This window comes from Miniopterus schreibersii (genome assembly GCF_964146895.1).
Source record: "Miniopterus schreibersii genome assembly, chromosome: 18".
Lineage (NCBI taxonomy): Eukaryota > Metazoa > Chordata > Mammalia > Chiroptera > Miniopteridae > Miniopterus > Miniopterus schreibersii.
In genome coordinates this window covers 28748144-28763215 of record NC_138121.1, presented here as the reverse complement: position 1 = coordinate 28763215, position 15072 = coordinate 28748144, and the positions used below count along the sequence as shown (strand labels likewise).

The 15072-nt window shown below is 59.4% G+C and overlaps 1 protein-coding gene across 4 annotated transcripts in view; it reads right to left on the bottom strand.

Moving 5' to 3' along the window:
* Positions 1–1394: 1394 nt before the first annotated feature.
* ZFPM1 (zinc finger protein, FOG family member 1) overlaps positions 1395–15072 on the bottom strand; it is a 74349-nt gene continuing 60671 nt past the window's right edge. For 2 of the 4 annotated variants that reach the window (XM_081118914.1, XM_081118915.1), the window contains exons 5-10: positions 9835–9937; positions 7796–8005; positions 4148–4381; positions 3800–3895; positions 3562–3708; positions 1395–3427 (exon numbers count right to left, since the gene is read on the bottom strand). In XM_081118914.1, coding sequence (XP_080975040.1) covers positions 1620–3427; positions 3562–3708; positions 3800–3895; positions 4148–4381; positions 7796–8005; positions 9835–9937 — 2598 coding nt within the window. In that variant the 3' untranslated portion in view covers positions 1395–1619. The remainder of the gene's footprint in view (positions 3428–3561; positions 3709–3799; positions 3896–4147; positions 4382–7795; positions 8006–9834; positions 9938–15072) is intronic. The other 2 variants (XM_081118916.1, XM_081118917.1) reach the window with 2 other exon arrangements.

Below are 15072 nucleotides of genomic sequence, written 5' to 3'. Positions count from 1 at the left end.
TGGTGGTCTGGCTCAGAGGCAGAGCTTCCTGAACTTTCCATGTAAATTAATGCAGAACAATAAATGCAGAGGAGCTGGTCTGAGGGTCTGTGTGCCTCTCCCACCCCACCCCAGGAGGGCTGAGGCCAGACTGGTCTTTAGGAGGACAGGTCTCTACAAGAAAGGCAGCTTGGCTCCCATGGGACACTCCCCAACCCTTCCCTGGAGCTCAGGCCCCCTGAAGGTGTGGGAACTCTGACTGTCCAGTGGCCTTGGCCAAGTGATCCTGTCTGGTCAAGCCCAGGTACTCAGAACTAGCTCAGAGCAAGTGGGAGGTGTGTGTGTGTTTGGCTCTTGCCTGTGGATGATGTCATGGAGACTGCTCTTATCCAAATACAGGCTTGTCACCTCTGTGGGGCTGGGTGGGAGGGAAATTTGCCTTGAGCCTGGGTGGGTGGCAGGAAGTACCCCTTAAACACAGAGGAAGGTCAAAGGTCAGAGTTCACATTTATCCACCGTAGGCTGCTGAGTGAAACTGCTACTTCAAGCAAAGTTGGAAAGGACTGATGGTACATTTTCTAGCAGGGACACCAGGTTGGAGGGTGGCCTACAGTTACCCAGATGCCAAATGGCAAGGCCATGGCTAGACTCTGCTTGGGGTTGGCCTAGCATCGTCCAGTCCAGCCATGGCACAAGCAACCCCCATAGAACCAGTAGAGCAGATTGGGGGTGGGGTGTCCTTGTTCCTTACCCCCACTACAGCCACCACAGGTGCCATGCTACACCCAGTTAAGGATTTGGCCCCCCTGGTCCCAGGGGCCACTGTGGGCCTCGGTGCCCTCTCCCCTGTCCACCTTCTTCTTTGGTGCCTATTGACTGTCCCTTCTCTCCCACCAGCCTTGGTAACAATAGGGCCTCATGCTCTGCAAGATGCTCCCACCTCTGGAGCCTTAGTGGCCTGTGACTGGATGGGTGACACCCAGGCCCCAAGACCAAGTGGGATGGGAAGACTATCAGCTGGGTAGGATTAAGCCCTTTCTTTTTGGTATCTGGTGGCCAAACCAGAGCTTCTGGTTGGATCCTGGGGGGCAGCAGCAGTAGGCCTAGAAGGGCAGTGCTGGTTCCCCCTGTGCCCCAAGTGGGTATGGAGCAGCTGGCAGGTCAGCAATGTGTGTGTGTGTGTGGTTACTTCAGACTGACCTGGGGCTCGTTCCAACTCTTAGGGTCACTAATCGTGGGACCATGGCAGGGGGCCTGGTCACTCCAGACTGCAGTGGCCTGTGTGTGTGCTGGAGGTGGTGGTGGTGGGCCTCTAGGTGCTTGGTGCACAGAGTGCCCAACATGCTGGCCAGTGTGCAGCCCCACCCCACAGGGCCCTCAGCTCAGAGAACTAGGCTGCTCCACCACTCTACTCATCAAATTGAACTTCTTTATTAAGTGCCAAGGGTCCGGGCGGGTGCTGCAACCCGCAGCCCCCTCTGCTGAGGCCTGTGCTTGGTGCATTTCCCAGGAGCCAGAGTCACCAACAGCCTGGCACCTGGGGGTGATTCCGTCTCTATGGGCGGCAGGCTGGCTGGCCCTGGCTCTTGGGGAGCAGCGGGGCGTGTGAAGCGGTTTCCAGTTTGTAGTGTGGACACCGGTCACTTCACGTGCTCGGAGGCGTGCGAGGAACAGTAATACTTCTTGTGGGCTATGAAGGTGGAGAGGCTGCTGAACTTGATGTTGCACAGGCGGCAGAACCTGTGGTTGCCGTTGGGCAGGGAGGTCGGTGTACCCTTGCTGGGGGTCTGGACGCCCTTGTCCGAGTGGGAAGGAGGTGTTGGTGGGGCTGAGGGTGGGCCGGGCCTGGGACTGCTGTCAGGAGGGGCAGTGGGTGGTTCCTGGCCGTTAAGGCCATCGCGGGGGGCGGCGGGTGAGGGAGTCCGAGCCTCTGCGCCCTGGCCCGGGCCAGTCAGGGGCTTGCCCAGCAGCCTTCCGTGGGCCAGGCGCAAGTGCTCAACGAGGTCCCCACGAACCAGGCCGTTCAGGGGGCAGTAGGGGCACACGACGGCGGGATCCTCGGGGGCGCGCGGGCGGCGCGGCGCGGCGGGGCACGAGAACTTCTTGTGCGCCAGGTAGGCCTCGAGGCTGTGGAAGCTCACGCGGCAGGCTGTGCACTCGTGGTAGTCGGCCAGCGCGGGGAGCACGGGCGTGGGGCTGGGCAACGGAGTGGCGGGGGCCTGGCGCCGCGGCTTTTTGCTCAAGTCGATGGGGCCATCGGACGGGTCCGGCCCGTTTCCGCTTCCAAGCCGGGGTGATGGCGAGGCGGGGGGCTCTGGAGCTGGGGCTGGAGCTGGAGCTGGAGCGGGGGCCTGCGCCGCCGGGGCGGGGCCTGGGGCTGCCGGGGCGGGGCCGGCCGCCTGCAGCTCGTAGAGCTTGCGGCGCCTGCGGGTTCGCACGGGTGGCAGTGCCGGTGGCGGGATCCCAGGGGTCCCGGGGGGCGCCGCGGGCGCTGGCCGGCGCGGTGGGGGGTCGTGGCGCGAGGCGCAGTAGTAGCGCTTGTGCACCATGTAGGTCTCGTGGCGGCTGAAGCGAATGTTGCAGGCCTCGCACAGCGTCCGTCGGGGGTCGTCCTCGTCATCCGCCCCGCTGCCCGGGCTCAGGCTGCCCTCACTGCCCCGGCCGCCCGGCTCCGCCTCGGGTGTGGTCGCGCCCCCCGCCTGGTCCTCACGCGCCCCGGGGCCCGGCGACGAGCTTGGCGCTTCGGGTTCAGCCGACGGCGGGGCAGGGGGCGCGCGCGCAGGGGCGGGGGGCACCTTGGGCCTGCGGGCCGGGGGCGCGTCGTCGGGGGCGCGGCGGCCGGAGCAGTAGAGGCGCTTGTGCACGTAGAAGTTGCTGACGTTGTTGAAGGTGATGTCGCACTCAAAGCAGGTAGCGCCCTTGGGGGCCCCTGCGAGCAGGCCGGCCGGCGCCCCCGCGCCCACCCCCACCTGCAGCCGGCTGTGCACCAGCTCGGACATCTTGGCCAGGATCTCGGAGGCTGGGGGCGCGGCGGGGAACTGTGGCAGGAAGAGCGCGCCGGGGCCAGGGCTGGAGCCGGGCGTGGGGCTGGGCAGCTCAGCCTTGACCCGCACGGGCGCGGAGCTGGGTGGTGAGGGCGTCCGGGAGGTAGGGGCTGGGGGCCCTAGCTCCACCTCCTGATCCTCCGGCGCCTCCACCTTGATGCTCCTGGGAGCCACTGGGGGCTCGCTGCTGCCCCCATTCTGGGAGGCTGTGCCGGCCTCTCCATTGGTGGCCTCGGCCAGGGCTTTCCTGTCCATTCCTGGTGATGGGGCGGACCCCAGGCCCAGGTCAGAGGAAGCCAGGGGGCCGTGCAGGGCAGTGTGCTGCTGGAAGCCGGCCAGACTGTCTGCAGGGAGACCCCAAGGGCCACACTTCAGGGCTGGAGCAGGACCTGCCTGGGCCAGACCTAAGAAGGGGGCAGGGCAGGAAGGGAGAGCTGGGCTGGGCAGAGGTGGTGGAGGGCCAAGGCCGAATTGACCCCCTTGCTGTCTCATGGACCAGCCCCTTCCCCAGCCCTCAGAGGGGGCCCCTGGGGCTCACCTGGGGGGAGCTTGGCTGAGGGGTGCCCGACCCCTGGCGAGTAGATCTCAGCCTTAGAGCCCGGCTGGCAGACCATGTGGTTGGTCACCAGGTGGCTGTAGAGGATGTCCCTTGTGGTGGAGATGAAGCCACAGCTGTGGCAGATACCTGCAGATGGTCTGTGGTGTCAGGGCCCTGGAGCCAGTGGGCTCCACAGACACCCTCCCTTCTGCCCCTGCCCCCTTCCCAGCCTGCTTACCGCTCTGTGTGTCTGTGTGCACCTTGAGGTGCCGCTCGCAGTTGGCCTTGGTGGTGAAGGCCGACAGGCAGATGAGACACACGAAGGGGCGCTCGCCTGGAACACAGGGCCCAGTGAGGGGCCGTGACATGGGCTGTGTGTGGAGGGCTCTTCAAGCCTCCCAGGACCCCGGCCCGGGCCCAGCCCCGAGCTGACCATCCAGACAGCCACAGATGGGCTTTGTGCCCTGGGAGCTGTGGGAGGCTGTGTGGTATGGTGGGAGGACCACACAGGCGCATCTGTTGCCTGGGTGCAGTGGGCACGCTATCATCAAGCAGGCGGGGGTCCTGGGGGGGCGTGGAGCCTCACCGCTGTGGCTGCGCATGTGGATCTCCAGGGAGCTGGCACTGGGGCAGCTTTTGCGGCACTGGGGAAAGGGGCAGACACGCTCGTTGGGGTATGGCTCCTTGGGCTTCTCGTCAGCGGCGGCCGTGGCAGGGGAGCTGGCACTCTGGCGGCTGGCGCAGTAGTACAGGAGGTGAGCTTGCAGGTTCCGCTCACTGCGGTACCAGATGCCGCAGTCCTTGCAGGGGAAGACATCTTCTGTGGGGCCAAGAGGTGGGTGAAGCCTGAGGGGACATTCCTGAAGCAGAGAGGGGCCGCCTGCAACCCAGGGTGAGGCAGTGGACTCTGCAAAGTGAGGGCTCTGCCCTGGCTGCCTCTGGTGTCTTCCGGCCTCAAACAGTAGGTTTGTGACCTGGCCTTCCCCCTCCCATCACTGCTGCCTTTTCTTACCTGTCCTTTTATAACCCAGAGTGCCCTCTCTACGAATTCCCAGGATGCCCTCTACCCTGCCTTCCAACAGTGAGCCCCTTAAGGAGATGCTGTGGACTCATGGGGTGTTCGCTGGAGGAGCATGGACACACTAGTCAACACCTGCAGGAGTGAGACTGGAGTCCAGGACATGATTGTGTCAGTTATTTGGTGGGGGTGACCATGTGCAGGTGAGGAAGCAAGGGGGCAGTGAGGGAGGCTGTGGACCCCGGTGCTGTGTGTGATGTGAACAGGTGTGTGAGTGGCCAGGTGCACAGGGACCAGGTGCACAAATCCCCAAGCGCTCGGGTACAAGGATGAGAGTTGAACATGGCCCTGGGTGGCTTCTGGGGTGGGGGTGGGCAGGAGGTGAGGCCAGGAGCTGCAAGGAAGAGGAACCCTTTCTGTCCCTCCATCACCCCCCATACATTGGATGGTTCCACGTCAGTTACCAACTGAATGGTCACATTGTTGTTTTTTTTGTTTGTTTTTGTTTTTTAAAAATATATCTTTATTGATTTCAGAGAGAGGAAAGGAGAGGAAGAGAGAGAGATAGAAACATCAATGATGAGAGAGTCATTGATCAAGCCCACAACCCGGGCATGTGCCCTGACCAGAAATCGAACCCCGATCGCCTGATTTCTAGGTCAACACTCAACCGCTGAGCCACACCCGGCCAGGCAGTCACATTGTTAAATCCACCAAATTTACCTCAAATAAGCTGCCTCTAATTTTTCAGTTTATAGGGGTTTGGATCACAGGGCTGATTTTTCCAGCAGGTGAAGATTTCTCTGATGGATGCTTCACCAGTTCTCTAGTTCTCAGTGTGTCTTTGTAGCAGAATTTAAAGGAATGTTCTGATTGTCTGCCTCTGCTCTGTGGCCAGTTGCCCCTTGGCTGAAGATGGCCAGAGGAGAGCTTGTTCTGCACCTTGACTTAGAGGTGGGACGAGGGGCCCTGAGGTTCCTTACCATCTGGTTTCTACTTCTGCAGGTTAGGATGTGTTTCTCAGCCTGGCTTCTCCGATGTTTGTCCTGGGTCCATAGTTATCGTACAGGTGCTCCTCCACCCAGGAGACTGCCAGGTTTCCCACTTTTCCTACTTATCTTAAGGAATTTAAGTACCTATTTATCTGGGTAAGGAGGCCACGTACCTGTAGTTTTTCTATCTCTGTTCCCTTCCTACTGTGTTTTCTCTGCTTTTCAAGTTCCCTTTTATTTGGGAGCTCAAGGCAGCTCTGTTCTCTATCAGCTGAGGCCTTGAGCTGGGATGGAGACCTGAGGCCACCAGTGATTTTTAAAAAATGTACTTGCAAGGTCAATGTTCGGGACTGCTGTTGGCCGCAGTGTCAAGAGAAGGGCCAGAGCCTTGGAGGCCCATTTAAGCCCCAACCACAATGACCCACGGCTGACCACAGGTGGGCTGACCAAAGGTGAAGTCCTGGGTGGGCACAGCCCAAGTTACCTGCACAGACACCTCAAGGCTGGTATTGCCATTACTCCTACTTCACGGGTGAGAAAACTTCCCAGAGTGGTGGAGTCTTAAGAATTAAACTGGAGCCCTGGCTGGCTCAGTTGGTTAGAGCATTGTCCCGAGGTCACAGGTTCAATCCCAGTCAGGGAACATACAAGAATCAACCAATGAACGGAATTCAATGGGAAACAATGTTCCATAAATAAGTGGAACAACAAATCGATGTCTTTCTTTCTATCCCCCTTCCTCTCTCTCTCTAAAATTGATAATTAAAAAAAATAACAAAAAGAATTAAACCGGGACACAGTAGACAACACTGACCTCAGCAGATTGCCCCCCCCCCCCCCCCGTGTCCGAAAGTCCTATCTCTTCCTGGGGGTCTCATCCTGCCCCAGAGCTCCCCAGGGAGCTTGTGAAGTTCTGACTGTACTCTGAGCCCCAGCACATGTTCCCCAGGCCATCTGGGGGTGAGGGTGCTCAGAAGGGCTCTCCTCACTGACTCCCCCACCAGCAACGGTGCTGACCGACACCCATCTAGACAGCCATGCCAAAGTTCTTGGCCTCTTACTTGCTGCCGCCTCTCCACCTGGCCCAACCTTAACTGGCTGGTCCCTGTGGGCTCCAGTGTCCCATCTGGCTATGCCTCAGCTGCATCCACTTGCATTAAGCCATTATTACCTTTGAATTCCTCAAAAAGGTCACTTTTCTTATAATTTTGCAACCCCACAGTTGCTACCCAGCAGCCAGGGTGATTTTAAAACCAAGTTGGATCACACCCTTTGCTGTTCGAAGCCTTTAGTGAGACCTCATTGCTCTAAGAAGAAATCCCATTCTTGCCCAGAATCACCCTCAGAGATTTGCTCCCTTTGCGTTTGCCACACTGCCAGGCTCCAACCACAGTGACCACCCCCTGGGCCTCAGTGGGTCACCACTCAGTTGCTCTTTCCTGGCGTGTAGGTCTGAACCTGATTGTTCTGTTATCTGAGCAGCTTTTCTGAATACCTCAATTAAAGTAGAACTGCCACTGTCTGATCCTGTCACTGCTTTCCTTCATGGGATGTACCCTTGCCTACGGCTGCTGCCATCACCTCCAAGTAAGGTCACCTCTCTGGTGTACTGATCCTTTCAGGGTGGGCCAACACCCCACCTCGGTGACCCTGGTGCCTCCACTGCTTGGTTCAGTGTGGAAGTTAAACAAGTATTTGTGGTATGAGTGAAGCCTATTTAATTCTCACAACTCTGAGGCTTAGTGTGTGCTGAGAAGTGGGCACAGTACCAGTGTTTAGTGGGTAGGACCAGGGGCGATCCACATGTCAGCAGAGGTGGAGAAACAGAGAAACCTGCTCTGCTTCAAAGACGGAGGCATGGGCTCAGCTTTGCTCTTGCTCGCTGGGCCTTTGCCAGTGTAAGACCCTGAGGACCCTGCTGCCTACGTGCTAGAGCTAGGCGCATGCTGCTGCCCTGCCTCCCTGCAGCCTGCTCAGGGCTGCCCCACCTGTGAGCCACCCATGTTGTTCCTATGTGCTGGCTGCAGCCTGGAGCCCCGTCCTCTCACCCCCACCTTTCAAGCTCCCCAAGCACGTCTATTGCAGCACACTTCCTCCTCTGTTCAGATCCCAGTGGTCACAGATCTTTGCAGATCTTGAGCTCCTGAGTACCACCTGCAGCTCTACACCTGGGGACTGTGCTGGCCCTCCCATGCACCCGGGGTGGCACGAGGGTGCTACTCACTGTTGATGACCGCTGTGGCCAGGATGGATGCCATACCGGCTTGCTGGGGCAGAAGCTGGATGTCAGTGTGTGAGGGAGCCAGGCACTCGGGCTCTGTTGGTTCCTTCTTCACAGGGTGGCTGGGGGTGCTGTGGGGCTCCGCTACGAGAAATACGCTCAGCAGTCCACCTGCTGGCACTGGCTTGGTGAGCCTGCACCAAAGTGCTCCATCTGCAGGGGTAAGGGCACCTGTGATGGGAGGGCCAGCAGCCCTGGGCCCACCATAGCAGCTCTGCAAAGACTCCCCTCATACCCTCCTGAGCGCCTCATCTTAGAGACCAGAGTTTTGAAGCTTGGGGTAGGGGATAGAGCCAAGGCCATGGTCAGGGTCAGGGAGTGGCCATGCCTGGTGGAACCGCTGTGGCTGGTCAGTTTCTACAACAATTTGTACTGCCTCCCTGGGGCAACTGGGTGGTCCCCCAGGCCTGCCCAAGCCTTGGGCTTCCTTGCCCTGAGCTGAGCCCATCAAGTAGAACTTGAGGGTGACCAGCAGAGCTGCCCTGTTTTCCAGGAGAGGGGTGGCATGTGGGACAGGTGGCAGAGTGCCTGGGGAGGGCCTAGTAGCAACTGGGCCAGGCCCTGGACCAGCCTGCCTGCTCCATTAAACTCTGCTGGTGCACTGTTCCCAAGGTGGCCTGCAGGGGGCAGCCTTGGCCAACAGGACCCTGGAGAGCTGCCCAACTGTCCACCTCCAGTGTCCAGCACAAGGCCACTTCACTAGCTGCAAGGACCTTTTTCCTGCCTGGGCAGACACAGGTGGCCGGAGTCCTGCTGATCGGACTAGGAAGAAGGGCTGGGCAGGTAGCTTTAACTGACCCACATCCTGGCTGTGTATATAATCTCATGGCTGACTACTTGCTGCCAATATCCAGCCCTCTAGCTGCTTTCTGAGTCCTTAGGGTACCCCTTGGTGGGAAGGAGCCAGGGTTTTCTCCCCCACCTGTGGATGGGGAAACTGAGGTAGAGAGGGTGAAACACTGGGCCCAGGTGCATGGGGTTGACAGCAGGGTGGGTTGGAAAGCCCAGGTGCCCTGATGCTGAGCCCAGCACCCATTCTGTACCCCTTCTAGGCCCTAGCATTCCCCAGATGGGTAGGGGCTGGGCTGAGGAGCTGGTCACAGGGCCGTTGCCTATCCACAATGGCCTTTGGCCCTGTCTGGAAACCAAAGCCATTTTCAGGACAGAGCTTTGCCTGCACTGGGGTGTTCAGCCAAATGTGCTGTGTGCTTAGGAAGTGGAGGCGATGGTGACACCCCAGAGCATTTTAGCAAAGTGGAGGCTCCCGCAGGGGAATGAGGTTTGTTTTCTGTGGTCAGTAGGTGCACAGCCCTTCTTGGTGGCCATGTGGCAGACAGCCCTTGCTTGTCTGTAGAAGTTGCTACGTGTATGTGTCCACATCCTGCCCTGGGACCTGAGTCTCCTTATTTGTAATGGGGGGCAGGGGTCCACACCACCCTGACACCCTGATCCCCTGATCCTCACACACTGGAGAGGCCATGCTTCATTTTCCTCAGGAATCAGACCTCCCGGGCAGGCAGGGCTGTGGCGATAGAGATGGTAGCCCCTGCATCTGAGTGGCCTGAACTCTGAATTGAGAAGGTGAGGGGGGTGAAGACCCCCATCTTGTTCTCCCTCCTCCCTCTTCAGGCCCTCCCCCCAGGACCCCCCCTTCCAGAAGGTGTAGGGAGGCAAGAGAGGGCCAAAATGCACAGGCCCTGGTCCAGTCGGCACCCATTGCTGGGCCCCTGGCCTCCCTGGCCTGGGTTCCTCCACTGCCCTGGCGGTATCCCAGAGGCCCTGAGAGCGGTCCCGGCTTCCTGAGACCCTGCTCCCCCATTCCAGGGCAGACATCTGTCTGGCCCCAGATGGACATTAATCGGGGTGTGGACAGTCCCTTGGCCTGGCCCAGAGCAGGCTGGTTTCCCTTTAAGAGCAGGCCCTGGGAGAGCCAAAGGACATCCACCTTCCGGAAGGCAGAGAGGGAAGCGCCAGATACCAACCCTTCCTGTGGATCTCCACATTGGCCTCAGCCTCCGTCAGGGCCTGGGGCAGTGTCCTCAGCCAGCAGGCCTCATCCTCCAGCAGCAGGGTCAGGGCCAGGCTCTGGGGGGGCAGAAAGGAGGGGTCAGCAAGGACATAGCATGGGAAGAGCCCAGCTGGGGGTTCCCCACAAGGTATGTGGGAGAAAGCCCAAGAGACCACCTGGTGGGGTGGCTGGACATCAAATCATGTGCTGGTGACACCTTTTAGGGGTCAGGAGCTGAGTTCTCTTGAAACTGAGGCCCAGAGAGATCAAGCGACATACCCAAGGTCACACAGCCAGCCAGTGACAGAGAAGGAATTCGCACCCAGACTTGCGTTCTCTCCTTACTGCCCTCCTACCCCCCATCTTAACAGGCAGCTGGGTGCTATGGTGAAATCCACAGGGCACATGGGGCTGCACCAGGCACAGGCAGATTGGTCCTGAGGAGACGGGAGGTCATGAGGAGGGGTGTCCATGTCCTCCCAGACAGTTGGGGCTCCCTCCCCATTGCAGGGCAGGCCCACTTTTGTTCAGACCATCCTGGGGCCAGAACATGGCAGACACTCAACACCCGGGCCCAGCCGCTCACTGAGGTCCCCAGGCAGCACAATGTCCCATGCTGAAGCTGGCTCAGTACCTGGCCCCATCCTTGTGGCTCCCAGAGACCAGCCCCTTGCCCACCCGGCCTTGGGCCAGCCTGGAGAGCAGGGAGTGTCCTCCTCCCATGTCACAGGTGAGGAAACTGAGGCATGGGGAGGGAGGGACAGGAGGGGGAGAAAAGCTCATGCTTGCCCCTGCCCCTGCCCAGCAATGTTCTCTCTCCCAGCTTGGCCTGCAAGCTGGCCTTTGCAGCATCCGGAAGGAAAGAGTGTTCTGGGTTAGGCCCTCAGGGCTGCTGCCCGCTGGGCCTCAGAGGGGGTGGCCTGATTTCCGGAGCCCTGCAGAGCAGAGGAAACACACGCCCCCTGTCCCAAAGTAGCCTGGTGCCTGGAGATGGCTGGCTGGGATGGGCCGCCTGCAGCCCCCCTCTGGCCCAGCTCTTGATTATACATGGTGTTGTGGTGCAGATCCAGGGCTGGCTGGTGGGCAGCAGAACCATGGCCCTTTTTGCCTAAAGAGGTTTGGGTGACCACTGCTGCCCCTCAGGCCTCTGCCCCAGCACTGGACCCTGGTTCTGGGCCCCTCTGCCTAGAGGTCCCCAAGCTTAGCAACTGAGTCCCGTATGGAAAGGTATGGCACACGTCAACATTTGGGTATTTTGTTTTATGCAAATAAATGCTTTAGAAACTTTAACTGAAGAACCAGTGTTACTTGCTGTCACCTGGAAATGCTACCGCCTAGATGGTGGTGGTTTTGTGCACCCTATGGGTGCACATGGCAGTTGGTGGGGATGCTGCCATGGTGGGACAGCCAGGGCAAGGGATGGTGTGTGGGGTGTCCTCTGATGGGTTCCAGGCACCTCCCTGCCAGGTCCAAGCCCATGGCACTCTCTTGCGCTTTGGCTGTGGGGACCCCAGGGGCTCCAGAGCTGGCTATCAGGGTCTAGTCCAGCCTTGACCTCCCCCACTGTGACCTTGGGCAGGGCATTGCCCCTCAATAGCCCCTTTGACCACCTCTGCATCTTGTCCCCATCCTGTGGCAGACTCAGGGACCCAGGGAGATCAGGCCAATATGCCTGAACTCCCAGCCAAGTTGTGGCACCATGGTCATTGGAGCAGCCACATGGCTCAGTCATGGAACGGGTGAGCAGAGAAGAGCTGGCCAGTGGGTCAGGGAGAGCCCTACCCATCTAGTAACACGAAGCCCTCCCTGGGCCTCGGCGCCTCTCTGCAAATGGATGATGCCCCTCCGGATTGGAACTGTGGCCTGAGTCTGCGTGCTCACTCTGGACCCATTCTTGGCTCTGTGACTCAGTTTCCCCTAGGACACTGGGAGGAAGTAATCTGTGTGAAGCCCTCCTTTGGAACAGCACCTGTCTGATATATGACCAGCACATTGACAAACAAGCCCCTTGCTTTTGCATTTCCTTTGGCCAGCAGGACACACCAGGCAGGGGCTGTGCCTTTGGGCCCAGGAGGCTGGTGTTCACTGGGGCACCAGGCCAGCAATCACTAAATGTCAACTTGGGCATTTCCAACAAGGTGGCCTGCTTTTAACAGACACCTGGTGATTCTGATACTGCAGAGCAGGGGGTGGGAGCTGGGTGCCAGCTGGGGGTCCCTGCTGGCTGGGAGGTCTGCTGAGGCCACAGTGGGGGATCAGGCCTGAGGCAAAGTGGAATAGGTGGTGGTGGGGGGTTGCTGGCACAGCGGTAGGTGAACCAGCAGGGCTAGCAGCTAGCAAGGCAGAGGCTGGGCCTCCTTGAGTCTCTAATGAATATTAATGAGTAGAGGAGGGTGAAAAAAATTAATCTGCCTGATCCTCCGATGGGTGCTACGGTAACGATATGAAATCTAATTATTCGTCCCAATATTTCTAAACCCTCAAACTGAGACTGACAGCCTCCCGGTTGGTTTAATGCTTATCACTCTCAGGAGCGCGTGTTCGCAGCATGATAAACCCCGCGCTCAGCTCTGCTGATGCTGCAGAACCCCTAATTTCCCATGTGCGTTCCAAGCTGACGGAAGGCAGCGGCGCCATGGCCCCGGCCAGCTCTGTGCCTCCTGCCCGGAGCGGCCCATCTCTGTCCCAATGAGTATTGAGTACCTGTGCTTGGTGGCTGCCCTGGCGGGCTAGGTGACAGCCCCTATCTGTGAGCGCAGAAGAGGGAGGGGATGCAGGGGCCTAAAGGGGGCTCTGTCCTACACCCCACACCTGATTCCCAGGAGGAAATGGGTCAGGAGATCCTGAACTTTATGACCGACTTTCACCCCCATGTTCTCTCAGCCCTTAACACCAGGGTGGGCTGGCCCCCCACTTAAATGGGGAAGGCTGGAAAAGGGTGGGGCACAACCATCTGAGTGGCAGCACATGCTTGCAGGGGCCACTCCTCCCCCCTGGCTCTTGGGGAGTATAGCATGGCCTTGCCCAGCCAGCCCTGAGCCAGCCCTTTGCCCTGTACCAGGCAGCTGGACCCCCATGCCTGCTGGCTGCATCCTGAAGGCCACCTCCCTGCCCCCAGCACGCTGAGCCCCGGGGGCTGGGGACATCGGGTGAGGGGCAAATTTCAGTCTCTGCTTCCCCTGTGGAGGGGCTCACACAACATGGGGCTGGCCCTTAGTTATTTTCTTTCTTTTTTCTCTACTTTTTTCTCCCCAGTTCCGAGCAGCCGGAGAACAGAAGCCCTTTGGTGGTGAAGGCACTGGGCTGAGGCAGGCCCCCTTCCTGGCCTGGCCTGCCCTGCCCATGGGCAGCAGGGTGCAAGCTTGGGAGGGGCTACTCACAACCCCTCCTGGCTCTTCTGCCAAAACTAGCAGGGCCGTGTGTGCTGCCAGCTGCTTTCCCTCCATGGGTGCCCCCAGGCTGGGTGCCCAGTCTGGGTCCAGCTTGCTCTGGGCCCTATCAGGAGTCAGAGAGGAGCCCTGTCTGCCCTGCCTACAGCCCCTCAGGGTCGCCCCTGTCCCTCCCTCCTGGCTCTAGGCCGGCCCCACCCAGCCCCGGGATAACGGGCGGCCACTTTAAATTCTCTGGGTGCATCTGAGAACACTCCTTGTTTCCCCAACAAAGAGGTCAGTGTCTGGATTCTGTGCCCGCCGATAACCATCAGAAACCCTATCTCCGCCGCATCCGCTGTGACAACTTTATCTGAGGCTGTTCCCAAACCTCGCGGTGCTTCTCATGAAGCCGCATGGAGGGAGAGGTGGGGGCCTGTTTTGGGGGAGGGTGGCCTGGCACAGGGAGCAGACAGCCCTGCAGAAGGTCAGCAGGGCCACTGGGCCTCCCCCAGGTTACCACAGGCAGGTTCCTGAGAGGGCAGGGCTGGGGCAGGCCGGGGTGGGCTCTGACGGGGCCTCCCCCACGCCTCTGTCCTTCAGTCCTTCAGCCCATCCTGGGAAGCCCCTGCTGCCCTTATCCCCAGCTCACCTTGCCTGAGGCAATGGCCTTTCAGTCCTCAGGCCCCTTTTGTCTCCCTAGACCCTGTGAAGAACCTATTTCACAGGAGAGGAGACTGAGGCCCACAGAGGTGAATGGCCCACACCCAGGGCCACAGGAGGTGGCTTTGTGCACATAGGATTAGAACCCAGGTGTGCATGATCTCCACTGAATCACTGCAGCTTTTTCAATCATTCATTCATTCACTCATTCATTCATTCATTCATTTGGCAAACAGTCCCTGAGGGCGTGCTTTATGCCAGGTGCAGGGGCACCATGAACAGAACATGCAGTCCCTGATGTCCTGGCTGGCATGGATGCTGGAGTGGAGAGGCCAGCAAGAAACAAGCCATGGAGGCTGGAGGGGAAAGTGCTGGAGAAACAGGACAAGGCTGAGAAGGACTGAGGCCTGGTGGGGGTAGAAGCTGGGCATGGGCAGCTGTAGCCAGGGCAGTGGGGTGAAGCCTGGAGGGGTGAGGAGGGGTGGGCGCTGTGTGGGCATCAGTGGGAAGGGGACATCAGGATGCGGGGGGAGGGGGGAGACAAAAGGGGAGAGGACAGTAGAGGGGAGGAGACAGCAGAGGAGAAGAGATGGCATTTTCCTTAGGGTGGCCCTAGGGCTCAGGGAGGGAGTCAGACATTAGGGTGGACCTGGTGCCTAGGGGAGGGGTGGCCAGGGCTGAGGAAGAGAGGCCTCTCCCAGCCCTCAGCATGGGTCTTTCTGGTGTGGTGAGAGGGGTCCTGAGTCCCTGACAACAGCTGAGTCCTCCTCTTGGATCTCCAGCGGGCCAGAGTCTGGGTTGACTCTGTAGCTCGAGCCCCTTCTTGCCTCCCACATCCTGTGGCATTTTCCCAGCTCCCACAACTGCAGGCAGGGAAACTGAGGCATGGAGAGGAAGGGTGCCAGGGACCCAGGAAGGCCAGCAGCAGGTCTCCTGTCTGGGGCTTGTCCCCAGGAGGACACCCCACACTACCCTCTTCCCTAGCCTGGTGTTCCAGCCAAGCTCAGACCTGAGCATCCCCTCAGGGGGTGACCCATGCAGAGCCAGGGGCCAACCTGGCCTGGCCCTAGCTCTGCTGATTGCTAGCTCTGTGGAGTGGGCTGAATGTGGCCCCTAAAGATATATCCAGCAGAGCCTGAATGTGACCTTGTTTGGAAAAAGGGTCTTTGCAGATGTGATTA